Genomic DNA, 17,285 nt, shown 5'->3' with positions numbered 1-17,285 from the left:
TAATGCAATATATGTTAAGAAAAAAAAAAGAAGAAGAAGGAGGTAGCGGGAGGGTAAGAATGAAGCGGGGGAAATCGGAGGGGTAGACGAATCATGAGAGGCTACGGACTCTGAAAAAAAAACTGAGGGTTCTAGAGGGGAGGGGGGTGGGGGGATGGGCTAGCCTGGTGGTGGGTATTGAGGAGGACACATTCTGCATGGAGCACTGGGTGTTATGCACAAACAATGAATGATGGAACACTTCATCTAAAACTAATGATGTAATGTATGGGGATTAACAGAAGAATAAAAAAAAAAAACTAAAAAAAAAAAAGTCAAAAAGCACAGGTCACAACACATAACCTATTTATTAAAAAAACAAACTCTTAAATACAGAGAACAAACTGGTAGTTGCCAGAAGAGAGGTGGGTGGGAAGATGGGTAAAATAGGTAAAAGGGATAAAGAGTACATTTATCCTGATGGGCACTGAGTAATGTATAGAATTGCTGAATCACGACATTGGATGTGTGAAACTAATATAACACTGTATGTTAATTATACCTGAATTAAGAAATTGTAAAAAATAAAATGGCTTTCAGCCTCTCAAAAAAAATAAATGAAAGGGGGAGGGAAGTGAATTTGGTTTCAATAAAGTAAAATCCAGTCTCAATAATCTAAGTAAATTCTTTGAATCAGTCAGTAAATATAGGATAAAAGCTATTTATATTTTCTAAAAGTCACTAGTAAAATTCTACACTGAAGAGACTATTTTATACAAAAAAAGGTGATGGGAGTGGAAAATCCTCTGAAACTTAAAACAGTTGGTCCTGGATATATGAACTGTGTGATTGCCCCAGGAACTAAAATGAGCTAAAAATATAAAGAGGATCTTTAGGGATTTAAGAAAATTCATGGATAACTGACAAATAATAGGCTCTTGGAGAACTTTGGGAAACCTACCATATCTTGCTTAATACCCTTGTCACCCATTTTTTGTTCTATGACTCCCTATAAAAGAAAACCAGACTCTAAACGAACTTTTGGCTGACAACATTAGAAAGAGTGTATTAGCCTGGATAACCACACTGATGAGATCTGTGATTTGCATGACCCCCATGTTAGCACGAACAACAATAATAAATATACACCTGAACCAATGACTACTCAGCTGACGATTTCCTCTAGCTATTTGGAATAGGTTGCAAGTGCCATTAAGATTTAACAAATTCTTTTTGAAATGAATTTTAGTAAATTAGAAAGATAAAAGTTTTGAAATTATGACCTAAAATTAAAGGCACAAAGGAAAAAGTTTTGTGTGTTTGTTTTCAGCTATATAGGTGTTGGGCCCGTCTAGAGTTCATACTTGGAAAGCATCACTGTTCAACACATGGCATATTTTCTTTCAGCCTTCCTGGGAAAGTACAATCCCAAGAGATACATGATTCAGCTCCTACAGAGCATACAATATGGTCTACTGAATTTATCTCAAATTAATCCTAGTTATAGAAAACAAATTTTTAAGAATAGAAATAAAAATTTTAATTTACATGAAAAAGTCTGCTACTGACTCTGTTTCTGCTGAATATTTCAACCAAGCAAATAAGAATATAAGAAGTCCTATGGATGCTTAGGTAGATGTCTTTCCACACTTTCTGCAGAAAGCCATCTTGTCTGCTTTTGCTCCCCAAGGCATTCTTAGCTCATTTCAGTACTGAACCAAGGAGACACAGTTGACCACTGAACAATGTGGGGATTAGGGGTGCTGTTCCCCCACCACAGTCAAAAATCTGAGTATATCTTTTAACTCCCCCAAAACTTAACTACTAATAGCCTACTGCTGATTAGAAGCCTAACTGATAACATAGCCAATTAACACATATTTTATATATGTATCATATACTGTATTCTCATAACAAAGTAAACTACAGGAAAGAGAAGGTTAAGAAAATCATAAGGAAATACATTTACAGTGCTGTACTGTATCAGAAAAAATGTGCACATAAGTGGACCTGCACAGTTCAAACCCGAGTTGTTCAAGGATCAACTGTGCTTCCATTTCCAGAATGTCTTCTTGTCAGTTTCCCCTGTCCGAAGGTCTTTATGGTCAAGAAGAAAAACTGGAGTGACCCGGTAAATCTTGAAGTGATTTGGTAATGATCATCATCATAACAGTGTGTTAAGCTTATTACTCGCACTAACAACATGTGCTATCCTTTGCTGAAGATGACTATTTACTAAACTCAGCATAATAAGCAGCCAAGAGTGAGGCTCTTGTGTAGTTCAAAAGCTACAAGGTACATAAGGCCCCCAGTACGGGGCTTGCCATGTAATAAAGAGCTCAAAAGTGGTAGTTAGGATTCCTGTCTCATCTTATTCCTTAGGGCAACCCTATGAGGAGGCAGTTTACCAATTCAAAGGTGAGAACATGGCATGGGGAGGCAGACACATGGGACAGGACATGAGACCCAAGGACTTGGTGGACTGACTCACTCAGTTGACAGAGCTGACGCACAGTAGTTCTAACACCTCTAACACATCTAACACCACACTCTCTGGTCTCTTTAGGAAACGGTTCAGAATGGTTAAGTGCCTGCTCAGCTCTGGAGTCAATGCTGTTTTTAAATCTGGCCTCTACCATCTGTGAAACACTGAGCAAGTTAACTGAAGCTCTGAATCTGTTTACTCATCTCAAGGACCTACCTCAGAGGATGCTTCTGAGTATTAAAGAGTGGTACATAGTAAAAATGCAATAAATAACAGCCTTCATTCATTCGGTAAACATTAATGGGGCTCCTACTAAGTGACAGGTCAGAGTCTCCAAATTTATCTGCATATCAGAATCATCTGGGGAGCATTCAAGAACTCCAACTCCCAGGCCACACTGGAGACCGATTAAATCACACTCTCCGGGGGGTTTAGACATAGGCATCAGTCTCTGCGAAGCCTCCCAAGGACTGCAAGGGGCGGACAAGCTTGGAAAAAGCTGCGTTTTAGGCACTAGATTCAGCTACCTTCCCTGAAGGCGCTCCTGGTTTACTCATTTACTTCCCCAAACATCTCACACCTGACCCTTCTTTCAGATCCCTACTGTTCCTCAGGACCTCGCCATGAACTTGCTAACTTGCCCACCCCACCACCACTCTGTCCCCTCCCACATACAAGCCCAGCTCTGATCCTAGCACTCCCATGCTCAGAATCACTGGATTAACTTTCCCTGGCTACCAACTCAGGTTAGCCTTCAAAGCCCTCTCCGAAAGGCAGTGCCCCAGCTCTTCAACCCCCTCCTCCCTACTCTCTTATGCTGCGGATGACCCGAACTAAATGGATAACTCACTTTCCCTGGACACACCCCATGTCTTCCAATCTGCAAGCCAACTCATTCTTGGGGACAAGGAAAACATCCTCACAATACTACACAGTGTATTGCCAGATACAAAATAAAATCTTCTCCAATTTAAAATTCTGTTTTTAAAGTTCACTTATTTTTAGTAATCTACACCCAACACAAAGCTCGAGCTCACGACCCCGAGATCAAGAATTGCTGCTCCTCTGACTCAGCCAGCCAGGTGCCCCTAAAATTCTGTTCTTATAACTATGGTAATCTTGGTTTTAAGGAGGCTAACATACATTTAATTTCACAACTTTATGTAATTTCAGATTAAACACACAAAAAAGAATTCCCTTTACCTTAGTTTAAGGAGTGGCTGGGTCACCCACTTCTTTAATTTCCGTCTCCCAAATGAGGTTTTAGTATGGTCTAAGACCCAAAGTAAACTTCCTTTGGTTTTCATGTCAGTCTAAGAAAAACCAGAAGAAAAGTTTTATTAAGTGGATGTTGTATTTGTACCAAAACTGCTAGTTGCTCATGTGCCTTAATTATTCCATATACCCCAATTTTAAATGGTACAGATGCCTATCATAAAGTATGGCTCATAACAGCGGTTCATTTAATGTGTGACGAATGCATGTACATATGAACACACTATACAATATAAAGTACTGATATTTGCACAGAAAAAGGACAGTCTGTGTGTGGTTTTGGTTAACTAAGAATATTTAGAAATCTTTTAAAATATATGTTTGTCCTACACATCTTAAAAATACAGACTTTTCTGCCTTAGGAAGTACAGTGAAGATAATTTAATTTCCTTTGGCAATTCAGTATCCTCCACGGCCTCGGAGTTCTAAGGACTGCTGCTCCCATGAAAACACTGAACAAGTAGAAGGTACTGGAGATGGAACTGAAGTTAAACTGCACTCTAGGAATTCACCCTGGAAAGACTTTATTTTAGTCTGCTTTATTAAATCCTCAGTAAAAAATTATTGACCCGTGCTTTGCTACTTCAAAGTTGAACGACTAAAAAAAAATTAACTAGAGATGATAGTTAATTTTAACCAAGGTCTCATTGTATTACAAAAAGTCAACAGGTTTAAATCTTATTTGGAATATAAAATTGCTTTCACTTAAATTTTTTTTTTAACTTCTTTTCTTTTCCTTCAAGTCATTAAGCAAGTACTTCCAGAATACTCCTATGTACTCAATTGTATGACTGGCAAAGGTGTATTAAGATATGGTCCCTCCTTGAGGATCATATCTTATATCCAAGTATGGGAGAAATTGATTTGTGTACTTTTGTTATCACTTTCATTTGTAATTTTTGTTTCAGAAGCAAATATTCATGTTGTACAAATTTATGATTGTCCTTGATGTGGAAAGATGGGTGGGAAAAGTATGATGGGTTTGATTTTCATATCAAATCATCAGGCATGGAGAAATATCTTTTAGAAGAGTTAAAATATATGTTCCTACTCTATATTAAAAAAAAAAAGAAAGAAATGACTCATAATCAACACATGATGCCACTTGGCAGAAATTAACTATAAAAGCCATGACAAAAGCTGCCAGGCCTTCGGAGTTTATAGCAGAGCGCACACAGAAGCTACAGGTCACAGAAGGGTCCCCTGAGGATGAGCTGACTGACGAGGGCAGTCCACATCAAAACCAGCACCATTTCTTCCAAAACACACGCCCTACTCGCCTGAGTACAGTAAAGGGTCCCAGGAAGAGGAAAGTGGGTGGGAATAATTTTCCAATTATTTCCTGCATCACTGAAGGACCAGGCTCAGACAAGAGAGGGAAGGGTGGGAGAGAAACAGTTATTCAATTGCTCTCCCTGATACCCAGCTCCCTCCTCATTACCCCTTTCCATTGCTCCATGGTAACAGAGGCCAAAGTTCAAGGGCAAAGACAAGCCAAAGCTGTGAATTCTTAGCTTCTGTTTCTATAATGGCCCAAGTCCTGATAATGAAAGAGCTTTTAAAGGTATTTTTGCCTTAGGAATTTATTTTCAGAACTGACTCCACAGCAGTAGGGTTTGAACAGGGAAGAAGTGGCAGAATAAAGAAAGCTAGGAAGGCCAGGGCTATGTCTTCAGAGTCTGATTATGAGCTCTTCTTCATCCAAGAAATGTTCTTTTCCTCCTACTACTCATTTCCTATCGGGCAATGTATACAGAGTTGGTGAGAAAGATATGCGGGAAAAATTCTCAATCTCCGGATAATGTAATGACAAGATCAAAATGTTATGAAATTAAAGTAAGGTTGACTCTAGCATACAAGGATAGCCTGGAAAAGGGAGAATCTAAATGAGAGAAACTAGTTAGTAATATACAAATGTAGGAGTCAGGAGAATAAATTCAGCATTTACTTTAATTTACAACAGTAATAAATATTTCTGAAGAGCTTTAAACCATTTAACTCAGACGGTTCAGCTTTTCAACTACTTACTCAAATGATCTGGAATTGCTTTTTATTTCTATGGCTTTATGTTATGAACATTATATAAAATCTTATTTCTAAGTGATAATTTAATAAATGAAAGCAATCAATTTAATGTCTCCATTATCTTCCTAATTCATCAATAAAGGGCAAATAATGATGGAAGTTTGTGAAATGAAATTTATGCATCTTATAATCTAATTGAATATCACAGTAACTTGTTTTATACTGGATAATAAGACTGAAGACATTTCAGTGAAAAAGGTATGTAGAAAAAATATAATCAAACAGACAAAAAATCCACTTTACATTAATTTTCAAAGATGATGCCTTTCCAAACAAATATTTGATACAGAGATTATCAGGATGGGAATGTCACTTCAATAATTAAGAAGGACAGCTCTACAGCTCCCAAAGTAACCCCCAGGAAAGTATTTCATATATTTGATTCTCAAAAAAAGGGGTCCTGGGGGCGCCTGGGTGGCTCAGTTGGTTAAGCGACTGCCTTCGGCTCAGGTCATGATCCTGGAGTCCCTGGATCGAGTCCCGCATCGGGCTCCCTGCTCGGCAGGGAGTCTGCTTCTCCCTCTGACCCTCCTCCCTCTCATGCTCTCTGTATCTCATTCTCTCTGTCTCAAATAAATAAATAAAATCTTTAAAAAAAAAAAAAAAAAAAAGGGGTCCTGCAGTTATCAATTAACAGATAGATGATGGGCAGAGTGATCAGTTAAAGACAATATTCTTGTTCTCACCTTCACTCTTAAGAACACACTGCCACCTTATTTCACATTTTTGTTCAAACTCATTTTGAATCAATTAGCCTTTATGTTTACCTCACCTGATTCTGTAGGATTTCAAGATTCCTTAATGTTGTTCCATTAATTGTCATAAATTCCGTTTCACCAGACAACTGTTTGAAATTCCTGTTAAAGAATGAAATATGAGCCATGATATAAGTGCATAAAGAAATTTTAAAAACTAAACTAAATATTCCAATACCATTATGACAAAATGAGTTCTTTGATAGAAAATCAAACCAAAAGGAGCAAAACAAGTATTCACTGGGATACTGTTTTCCACTGATGCTGGTGCCATTAAAGAGACTGATGCAAAAAGATAGTTGTCTCACACCATAAACAAGCACAAGGAGGTAAATGGTACCAACATCTCTTTTTTACATTTCCAGGAATAGAACCAAACATAGCCTTTTATCATCAGCAGAGCATGTGGTGGTATCTTCAGGAAAAGCTATGCAATTAGCTAGAAAAATATGTCAAGATATTTTAAAATGTCCTCCTTATTCTTTAGCATGAGATCATCTTGATAAACCCTTTAAACAGCTTTTAATCAACATTCTGATATGTACAACAAATGGTATTTACTCTATAATTAACACACATTAATGGAGCTAACATTTTAGTGGAGTATAGAACTTAAAAAGTAGCAAAAATTATTTCCTTAAGCTCAAAGAATTCACAGTCTCTCTCTGTCCCTAAAACTATCCCAAATGAGATTAAAGATCAATAAATTTCAGACTTGAGTACTGAGCTGTGATGATTAATAAGTGTATACACAATTCCAATTCTGTCCTCAGCAATCTTTTGTGTTAAAAAGTGTATTAGTCAATGCATTAATAATACAGTAATTCAATTTCCTTTATGTTTCCATCAACAGCACTTACAGATTTTATAGCTTATTTTTAAAGGCAAGAAAAATAATGGCAAGCCACTGAACTATTTGGAGGAAAAGCATGAATGTTTGCATTATAAACTACTATACTTCTCACGTGGCTGTGGTAAGATCTAAATATAATCCAGGTTCCCAAGCCAGTTATGGAAACAAGGCTTCATCCAGGAGTCTAGAGCCTAAAATCAGAGCCAATGCTCACTGAGAGATGCTTTCACTTCTAGATGACTCCCCCAACTAATGCTCCAAAGCCCTGAAAAAAAAAATAACCTTCCTGCATGTTAGGAATATTGCCTAGTAAGAACTGTCCTTTAGCAGCATGATTTCTCTGACAGGCTTCCATGATAACTTGTTAATGATTTTTAGAGAGGAGCAACTCCAACACTGATTGACAGCAGGTGTGTGTAGCTCTTTCACTCCTTCTTATAGCAGTTAACTTAATTGGCTTTGTATTACAGCAATTTCATGTTCTTCTGTTATCCTCATAAATAGATCAAAGTTCCTTGAAGGCAAGAGTTATTTATGTCATACATTTTGCAGCCACCTGCTGAGCCTAGCAGAAGACAGATGCTCAACAAACGTCTGCCATCTTCCTACGGGGGAGCCAGCTCGGGTGGGTTGGTTGGTTTCCTTTGAGTCCTAAAACCCAGAGATGTCCATAAAACACCCAGGGACAAGAATAAAATGTAAAACGTTCTCTCCAGGAAGAAATAATTAGGCAGTGATTTGCTGTGTAACTGACAGGTGTTCACGCACTTTTATGGTCAAAGATCCAAATTGGAAGAGTTGATAGCCTGGACTCGAGCTGACATCCAGCCAGTTCCCAAGTGTTGAGGTAGAAGTCTTGCCCTGTTCCTGACAGTTAGGTTGAACCTACACCCTAGCAGTGATTAACACATGAGTATGTTAATCAAACACGGACTCTACAGGGATGCTCATGTGGTCTGAGAGAAAGACTAATCAAGAACCCATAATCCCACAGCCTGTTCTAAAAACATCTCAGTTAGCTGTCTTCATCTTCCATGAAGAGCAGAACTGTAACATAAATAAATGCCATTTAAGATCTGTGGACTATCCAGAAATACTGTTCAATTGGCTTTACCCTCACAAGAACTAGTAAACCCAACAGTCCATACGCTGAAGAATGGGGTCTTAGGTTTAGGTTTCTGAAAGCATCTTTGCTCCAGCAATTAGTTGAGAGTTTTGTCACCTAACTCTTAACTAAAAGTGCTCCTACTATGCCTCAAATGAACCTCTGAAACAAGGCGCTATCAGAACACTAAAAAAATAAATAAATAAAAATCAGAATTTCATGGAGCTTACAGAAAAGTTAACAGGACTGCTTTTGTGTCTGCTTGCTAAGAAGTGTATGTGTGGCAGAATTTGGTTTGGACTAACACACAACCTAGTATAGAGAGCACTGGGGGAGGAGTCTTAGAGCCCTCACCTATATTTTTACTGGATATCTACAATACCAAAAAGAATCCAATAAACTGAAGAACGAAATTGTCTTCAGTTAGCTCACAAAACTAGACCTTTAGAGAAAAAATACAGGTTCCTTTATTAATTAGCAGTATTAATAAATTGTGCATAGTTTTTATTTTGTTTAGGTTTTTCCCTTATTGAACAAGTCCCCTAGATCTCAAAGTAGACACCATGAGAAGCAAAGAGTTTATTTAAAACTAACATCTGCATTGATTTTAATAAAAAAGATCAACCACTGGGCAATATTAAATTGGAATGATTCCTATGGAACAATAATTATCAAGCAACATAAGAACTAAATATGCTTTTTTTTTTTTAAAGATTTTATTTATTAATTTGACAGAGAAAGCAAGAGAGCACAAGCAGGGGGGAGTAGCAGAGGGAGAGGGAGAAGCAGTCTCCGCACTGAGCAGGGAGCCCAACTCGGGGCTCGATCCCAGGACCCTGGGACCATGGCTGAGCCGAAGGCAGATGCTTATTAACCGATTGAGTCACCCAGGTGCCCCAAGAACTAAATATGCTTTTGGGTTTCCCCTATGCTTGGTTGATAATGTATTCTGGAGTTGGGACTCTTCTTCCCAAATACGAAAGAAATTTCCTTCTGTCAGTGCCTATTTCCATGAGGAATTATATGGTTTTTTGAACTCAGGGTTCTATCTGCCAGCATCCTCAGGAATTCAACAGTATATGATCACTGATCTGAAATACTCAAGCAATTCTAAATTATTTATCCTTCTGGAAAAAGCCAAATTTTATATGCTTTGAAATGAACCTCATAAACAATGCCTGGCTAGAACTCATGCTGTGTGAACCTGGATAAAAATCCTACAAGTAACATGGGAAAATACTTCATTAATATTTCAGACAACAGAAGTACAAAGGACGCTTTTTTTTTCCCCCTCAAGTTTTATAATGGGAGAAAAATGTCATTGCTGAAAACTTGCCAGCAAAATTTAAGATTCTATATCATTCCTACCCTAGTTTTTTTTAAAAAATGAAGACCAATCTTTCTGATTTAGATAGAGGCAGTTAAAGGTGCAGATCTTACCTGAAAGACCAACCCCTTACAAAGACCCTATTTAAATATAATTTGAAAATTGAAACAGACAAAAAAACCCCACCAAACTACTATGTTTCATATGGAATCTATAGTAGAAAATAGTTCTCTATGTACAGTTTTCAGAATTCAGACATTCACCATTTCTTGAACCTTTTCAGGGTTAATTTAACTTATGAATTACAAATTATATATTATAAAACTTGTTTTATTGTAGATTCACTTCTAATTGATTTGTAACTAAACAAAATGACCTCCTTTACATTCCTAAAAGCTGCCAAGAAGCATATTAGAGAGGAAAAGAATAAGAAAGGTATATAATGAGTCCTCTGATTCTCCAGGAGGATACAAAGGACTCTGAATATAGCTGTACTCACAGCTATGATTTATAACAGTGAAAGGATACAAAGCAAAACCAGAAAAGGGAAAAGATACAGAAGGTAAAATCTGGAGGAAACAAAGGGCAAGCTTCCAAGAGGCCTTTCCTGATGGAGTCACACAGGGTGTGCTCAATTTCCCCAGCTGTGAGTTGTGATTACATGTGTGAAATGTCCACCAGAGAAGCACATTAGAGACTCAGCACCTAGGGTTTATACTGGAAGCTGGTCACACAGGCATCTTCTTCCTTACATGTACAAAAATTCCAGCTCCCAGAAACAAGCAAGTAGTTAGTATAAACCATGTTCTCTGCAAAGTTTGGGGAGAGTGAGCCATTCTTATCAGAAAATGCTGGAAACTTTCCCAGATGCCAGTTAAGGGTCAAGCTTGCAGGTAGATCTTTCTAAGGATGGCTGTCTCATCAGGTCTGCTGTGTTAACCTTTTTTTTTTTTTTTGCACATCTCTCTTTTTAATTCTAGTTCTCTTCAAGTATATGTGCTATGTTTATTCACTTTAGTATTCCTTCTAGTTTACTCTTCACTCCTAAATTGATCTTTTTCTTGAATACGCAGTTCATTCTTCGATCCTATCATCTCATTCCATAGCTTTCCTATTTCTCATTCTCATTTGTTCTTTCATCCCCAGCATCATTTTCTTAATGTCTTTTGGCTCATTTTGAAGTAGTAGGTTATAGTTTTCATTTCATTTGTGGGCATCTTTCTGGCATGAATTCATTTTCTGTAAGGACGTTATCTGGCTCCATATTGTGTTTCTTCTTATAATAATTTTGTATAAGATTTGAATTTGGTCCTTTTTCTGTTTTTAAGTGAAATTAATTTTCTGGGAGCTTTAGAACACAGGCATTGTTCTGGATAGCTGTTGTAACCTCACACATCTTCTGTTGTTTATGTGTGATGTTCAATTATGGTACTTGACTTTCGCTTTCATTCATAAAAGATTAAATGCATGAGAACTGTCCTTTAACCATAAACAACTAGAAAATTGGACAAATTTATATTAAAAAAAAAACTGTTGTCAGCTATTAGACATCAGACAGCACAAAACTGTGATCCCTGAGAGAAGAAAAACAAATGAGGTATATTAAGACTGACTCTTTGGAGAGACCAAGGAAACTAGAATTCATTAGACAGAAAGCCAGAGATGACAGAGCTGCACACAAGAGAGAGATCCAAAGACCTGCGAAAGGATCCCCTCAAGGATTTGGCCAGGTACTGATCCTTAAGGGTGTGGGGGAACCTCCACTGATCAAAGAGCCACAAGAAAACACTAGGTCAAACAATAACCAGGGTTCGTACAGGGCTTAGAATAGTTGGCTCTCTGACCAACTAGAGTGGAAATGCCTCAAAATACATGGGACACTGGGGCGCCTGGGTGGCTCAGTCGGTTAAGCGACTGCCTTCAGCTCAGGTCATGGTCCCAGGGTCCTGGGATCGAGCCCCGCACTGGGCTCCCTGCTCCACGGGAAGCCTGCTTCTCCCTCTCCCATTCCCCCTGCTTGTGTTCCCTCTCTCGCTGTCTCTCTCTGTCAATTAAATAAATAAATAAAATCTTAAGAAAAAAAAAAAAATACATGGGACACTGAGTAGAAGCCTCAGAAGAGTATTGCTTTAGAAGTGGGAGTAAAATAGCAACAAGGATTTCCCAATCTTGATACTAATAACATTTAAATATATGTATATATATAGCTATTACATTGAGATACCATTTACATACCACACCATTTATTTGGAGTATGCAATTCAATGGTTTCTAGTATATTAACAAGGTTGTGCAGTCATCATCATTATGTAATTTCAGATATTTGCATTACCCGCCCAAAAAACTCTATACCCATTTGCAGTCACTCTCCACATGCCCCCAACTGAAACTGCTCTTGGAAACCACTGATTGGCTTTCTCTCTCTATGGATTTGCCTATTCTGGATATTTCATACAGTTATGTGTGTGGTCTTTTGTGATGGCTTCTTTAACTTACCATAATATTTTCAAGGTTCATCTATGTTGTACCATGTACCAGTATGTCATTCCTTTTTTATGGTTGAATTATATTCCATTTTATGCATATTCTATATTTTATATATCTATTCACCAATGGATGGACATATATGGATTGTTTCCACTTTTCGGCTACTATGAATGATACTGTTATGAACAGTCACATACAAATTTTTGTGTGGACATACATTTTCATTGTGTTGAGTACACATCTAGGAGTGAAATAGTTGGATTATACGGTAAGTCCAAACACTGTGAGGAACTACTACAGTGTTTTCCAAGGTGGTTATAACCATTTTACCCTCCCACTGGCAATGTATGAGGGTTCTAATTTGCCCACATTCACACCAACACCTGTCTGGTTTTTTAAATTATTATTATAGCTATTCTAGTGGGTATGAAGTAGTATCTCACTGTGGCTTTGATTTGAATTTATCTGATGCCTAATGATGCTAAGCATTTTTTTCATGTGCTTATTCGTCATTTGTACAAGTTCTTTGGAGAAATGCCTATTCAGATTCTTTGTCCATTTTTTAATTGGGTTATCTGTCTTTTTACCATTGATTTTTATAAGAGTTCTTCATATATTCTGGACCTAGGTCTCTATACAAAGTTTTTCTACTATTCAGTGGGTTGTCTTTTCATTCTCTTGACGGTAGGCTTTGAAGAGCAAGTTTTTCATTGTGAAGTCCAATATTTTCTATTTTTTCTTTTGCCACTTGTGCTTTTGGCATCACAGCTAAGAAACTATTCCCTAATCAAAGGTCATGAAGATTTTTACACTCATGTTTTCTTCTAAGAGCTAATAGTTTCAGCTCTTACATATAGGTCTTCGGTCCACTTTGAGTTATTTTTTATTAGGACATGAGGTAAGGTAATACAAAACTCATTCTTCTGCATAGATAACCAGTTATCCATGAGGACAGGGACAGAACCACAAAAAACACTAGGTCAAACAATAACCAGGGTTCATACAGGGCCTTTTATTGGGGGAAAAAAACAAACAACTATTCTTTCCACCACTGAATGCTTTAACAGCCTTGCTGGAAATCAACTGACAATACGTGTGTAGTTTATTTCTGGACTCTCAATTCTGTTTCACTGATCTGTATGTCTGCCCTTACGCCAGTGCCGCACTGTCTCAGCGACTTTTGCCTTGCTGCAAATTTTCAAATAGGAATGTGAATCTTCTGATTCTGTTATTCTTTTTTCAAAATTGTTACAGCTATTCTTTGGCCCTTGAATTTTCATAAAATTTTAGGATCAGTTTGTCGGTTTCTGCAAAAAAACTAGCTGGGATTTTGGTACAATTACACTGAACCTGTAGATCAGTTTGGGGAATACTGCCATCTTAGTAAGATTAAGTCTGCTGATCCACAAACCTAGGATGCCTTTCCACTTACTCGGGTCTTCTTTTAATTTCTTTCAACAGTATTCTATAGTTTTCAGAATACAGGTTTTATATTTCTTTCGATTTTAAATGCATTAAATATTTTATTCTTTTTGATGCTATTGTAAATGAAATTATTTTCTTACATTTTTGGATTCTTCATTGCAAGGTTATAGACTCAGAGCTGATTTTGATTTTGGTATATTGATCTCACATCCTGCAACCTCATGAACTCATTTATATGCTTTAATCATCTCTTCCTGGATTCTTAGGATTTTCTATACATAATTCCATGTCATATGAAATTATGCAATAGCAGAGTTTTACTTCTTACTTTACAATTTTACTACATTTTCTTACCTAAATGCCCTGACTAGACTTTCTAGGACAATATGCAACAGAACTGGGAAAACACTGCTTCTTCTTATTCCTATTCTTAGAGGGGAAGCATTCATTCTTTCCCCCATTAAGTATAATGTTAGGGTCTGAGGTTTTCACTGATGGCCATTATCAGGATAAGGACATTCCTTTCTAGCTCTAGTTTGTTGGATGTTTTTATCATGAAACGGAGCTTTAACTGTCTGTTGAGATGCCCCTGTAGTTTTTAATCTCTTATTATACTGACACAGTATATTACATTAAATGACTTACAATTTGTTAAACCAAACCTATGGTCCTAGAATAAATCCCATAATCATGATGTATAATCCTTTATATTGTTGGATTCCATTTGCTTGTATTTTTTGAGGACTTTTATGTCCATATTCATGTTAGTCTGTAGTTTCTTCTCTTGTAGTATCTTTATGTGATTTTGGACTACTGAATTTGGGGCTAAATAATTATTTTTTGTAAAGGTATATACTGTGAATTTTAGGATATTCAGCTGCATCTCTATTCTATGCCCATTAAAGGTCATTAAAATAATAAAATTTACTTTCACTAGTAACTGTAAACACTCTATGTTATCTTTCTGTTACAATAAATTTTCTAAGAAAAAGCTCTTACAGTTCTCCTTGGTGGATTTTGTCATTCTTTTCTAAATTTCCAAAACCTATGTGAAGTTCTGACCACACCAATCTTAATAAAAGTCCTCTGAAATGACAAAAGCACTCATTTCCAACACCAACAAAAATGCCAATTCCTTTAAAACTTCATAAATTTGGGAATCAGGCTAATTCGGTCATGATGATTAATATCCCTCACATTCTATTTATTCTATTATACTATTTTGCTCTGGAATAAACCTACTTAAACTCTCAAGACAAATTTGGAACCTCAGAATCTGACCTAACTAATAAAACCTCACTTAATCCATTCTTAAGAATACCTAAAATATGCATTTTCTCTAATAACCTAAAATTCTATCATAAAGGCACAAACACCTTTAAGTATTTATTTAAAATGCATATCAAGATTTTTAGGAAATATACAACAGTTTTTGTGAAAGCATTTGCCATACGAGGCAACTAAATTTTTCCCCATTAACACAGCTCTTAAAGTAAATCTAATCATACCTTATGCTGCTGAACTTTTTTAAAGTGATATAACTGAATTCTAAATACACAAGAAGAACATTCTTGTTTTCCAAAGTAATCACTTTGAGCGGCAACATTCTTTTTCCAAAATACAACTGTGGAGTTACTCTTCTGGAATATCTTCAAAGTTGAATCATATAACATCATCACTCACATTTTATGTTTAAGCAAAACAACAGTACCACTTTAATCACCACCTTTATTCATTAATCTTGGTTCCCAAGGACATTTTGGCAATTTCCAATCAAGTCCACGCTCAGAGGATAAAGAATTCCTTCCTTCTTTCCTTTTCTTCCATTAATCCTATATTTACTGACTCCCTGCTTGGTGCTGGGTAAATGTTGGGTGATAGAAACTTATACCATATGACGACCTTTTACTTTGGCTCTCCATCTTTGTCTTTGGCTCTGTGGCAATGAGAAGAGGGGATCACCCAACCAGCAGATCAGACCCATACTAAGTCATCAGCAGATTCAGTTCCCTGACCACTGCCCAACACCACCACCAAATACAAAATGAGAAGAGTTCAGCTTCACGTAATTTATCAAGTTAGGTAATTTTAAAATAAACTAGTTTAATTTCAGTACTTAAGTAGTGACTCTTTTACATGTTTCTAACTTCATATAATGGCGTGTGTACCGTGTGTCCTTCAGTAATTTGATTTCTGGCTCAATATAATGTTAACATAATTCTTTAAATATTGATACATGTAACTCCAGTCCATTTATTTTCATTGCTGTAGGACACTACACTCCATGAATATAACACAATAAATCCACTCTCCTGTTGATAGACATTTAGACTGATTTTAAACAGGACAAAACTGCTTCCAGAGAAATGATATTCTGTTCTATCCTAAATACTATGCACACCAAAAAGACATTACAGAAAGATTCCCAAGAGACTTACCTTTCTTGCACCCTCCCCAACAACCTCAAACCAATACGACCTCTTTGTACCCCAATTCATATTCGACCATTTTAGTGAGATAGCTCCTATCTGCAGAATAGGAAGAAGCTTACTTACCAAGGATCAAAATGATAAAGGTTAATTCTTCACAGAGCCAAAGCCAAGCGGCTGGTGAAGGTGAAATACAGAAAGGCAAGAAAATTCTCCCACTACCTTTTATTATTCCACTGGTTTTTAAACTAATTTTCCTAGAATAGCAAATGCGAGTTTTAAATCTCCACAAAGTTAATCACTCTTTTAAAAGTGGCTGGCTCAGACGGTTAAGCGGCCGACTCTTGATTTAGGCTCAGGACATAATCTCAGGGTCCTGGGATCAAGCCCCACATCATGCTCAGAGGAAGTCTGCTTGATGATTCACTATTCTCTCTCTCCTCCCTCTGCCCCTCCCCACTGCTTGTGCTCTGAAATAAATAAATCTTAAAAAGAACAAAAAAGACTATTCTATCATTAGTAGGTGAACTTATCTGAGTACAGTACTTACCAAATTCAATTTAAGAATTGCTTTTATAGACTGAATTATGGAGAGAATGAAGTACACTCTAAGGCTAGATGTATTATATTCAGTCATATGGTTTAATATTGACACAGAGTAGAAAACAGAAGATGACTTTTTGTCCGCCAATAATCAAAGAAAAAGTCAGTAATGTCAAATTTCTCAGATGCTCTTATTTCTAAATGAATGCATGTGAACTTTAAGCCAAAAGAAAAACAGGATATTTTTTTAAAGGGAATGTTTTTAATATAACTCTACCCCTTTTTTTTATTTTTGAGAAATCACTTACTTGGGCTTGGAAAGCACCTTTTCCAAGTTAAATTCTTTGAGGTATCTTATTATGGCAGCCAAAGAGCAAATCACAGCCTTCTCCAAGTTAATGATGCCAGAAAAACTTTGAGAAGCTAAAAAACAGAATATACAGTTTCATTAAAGTTATTGCTCACCATTATTAAAAACAAACTTTAACTGAAATTTAGTTTATGATTATTGAAATAATAATTTAGACAATACCTCCT

General features: G+C 36.7%; 1 protein-coding gene across 1 annotated transcript in view; it reads right to left on the bottom strand.

Moving 5' to 3' along the window:
- MSH3 (mutS homolog 3) overlaps positions 1–17,285 on the bottom strand; it is a 178,041-nt gene that overhangs the window by 109,435 nt on the left and 51,321 nt on the right. The window contains exons 10-12 of the mRNA XM_044916772.1: positions 17,057–17,171; positions 6,597–6,681; positions 3,668–3,777 (exon numbers count right to left, since the gene is read on the bottom strand). Coding sequence (XP_044772707.1) covers positions 3,668–3,777; positions 6,597–6,681; positions 17,057–17,171 — 310 coding nt within the window. The remainder of the gene's footprint in view (positions 1–3,667; positions 3,778–6,596; positions 6,682–17,056; positions 17,172–17,285) is intronic.

The sequence above is a fragment of the Neomonachus schauinslandi genome, chromosome 7, assembly GCF_002201575.2.
Source record: "Neomonachus schauinslandi chromosome 7, ASM220157v2, whole genome shotgun sequence".
Classification (NCBI taxonomy): Eukaryota; Metazoa; Chordata; class Mammalia; order Carnivora; family Phocidae; genus Neomonachus; species Neomonachus schauinslandi.
This window is presented reverse-complemented; position numbering and strand designations above follow the sequence as displayed.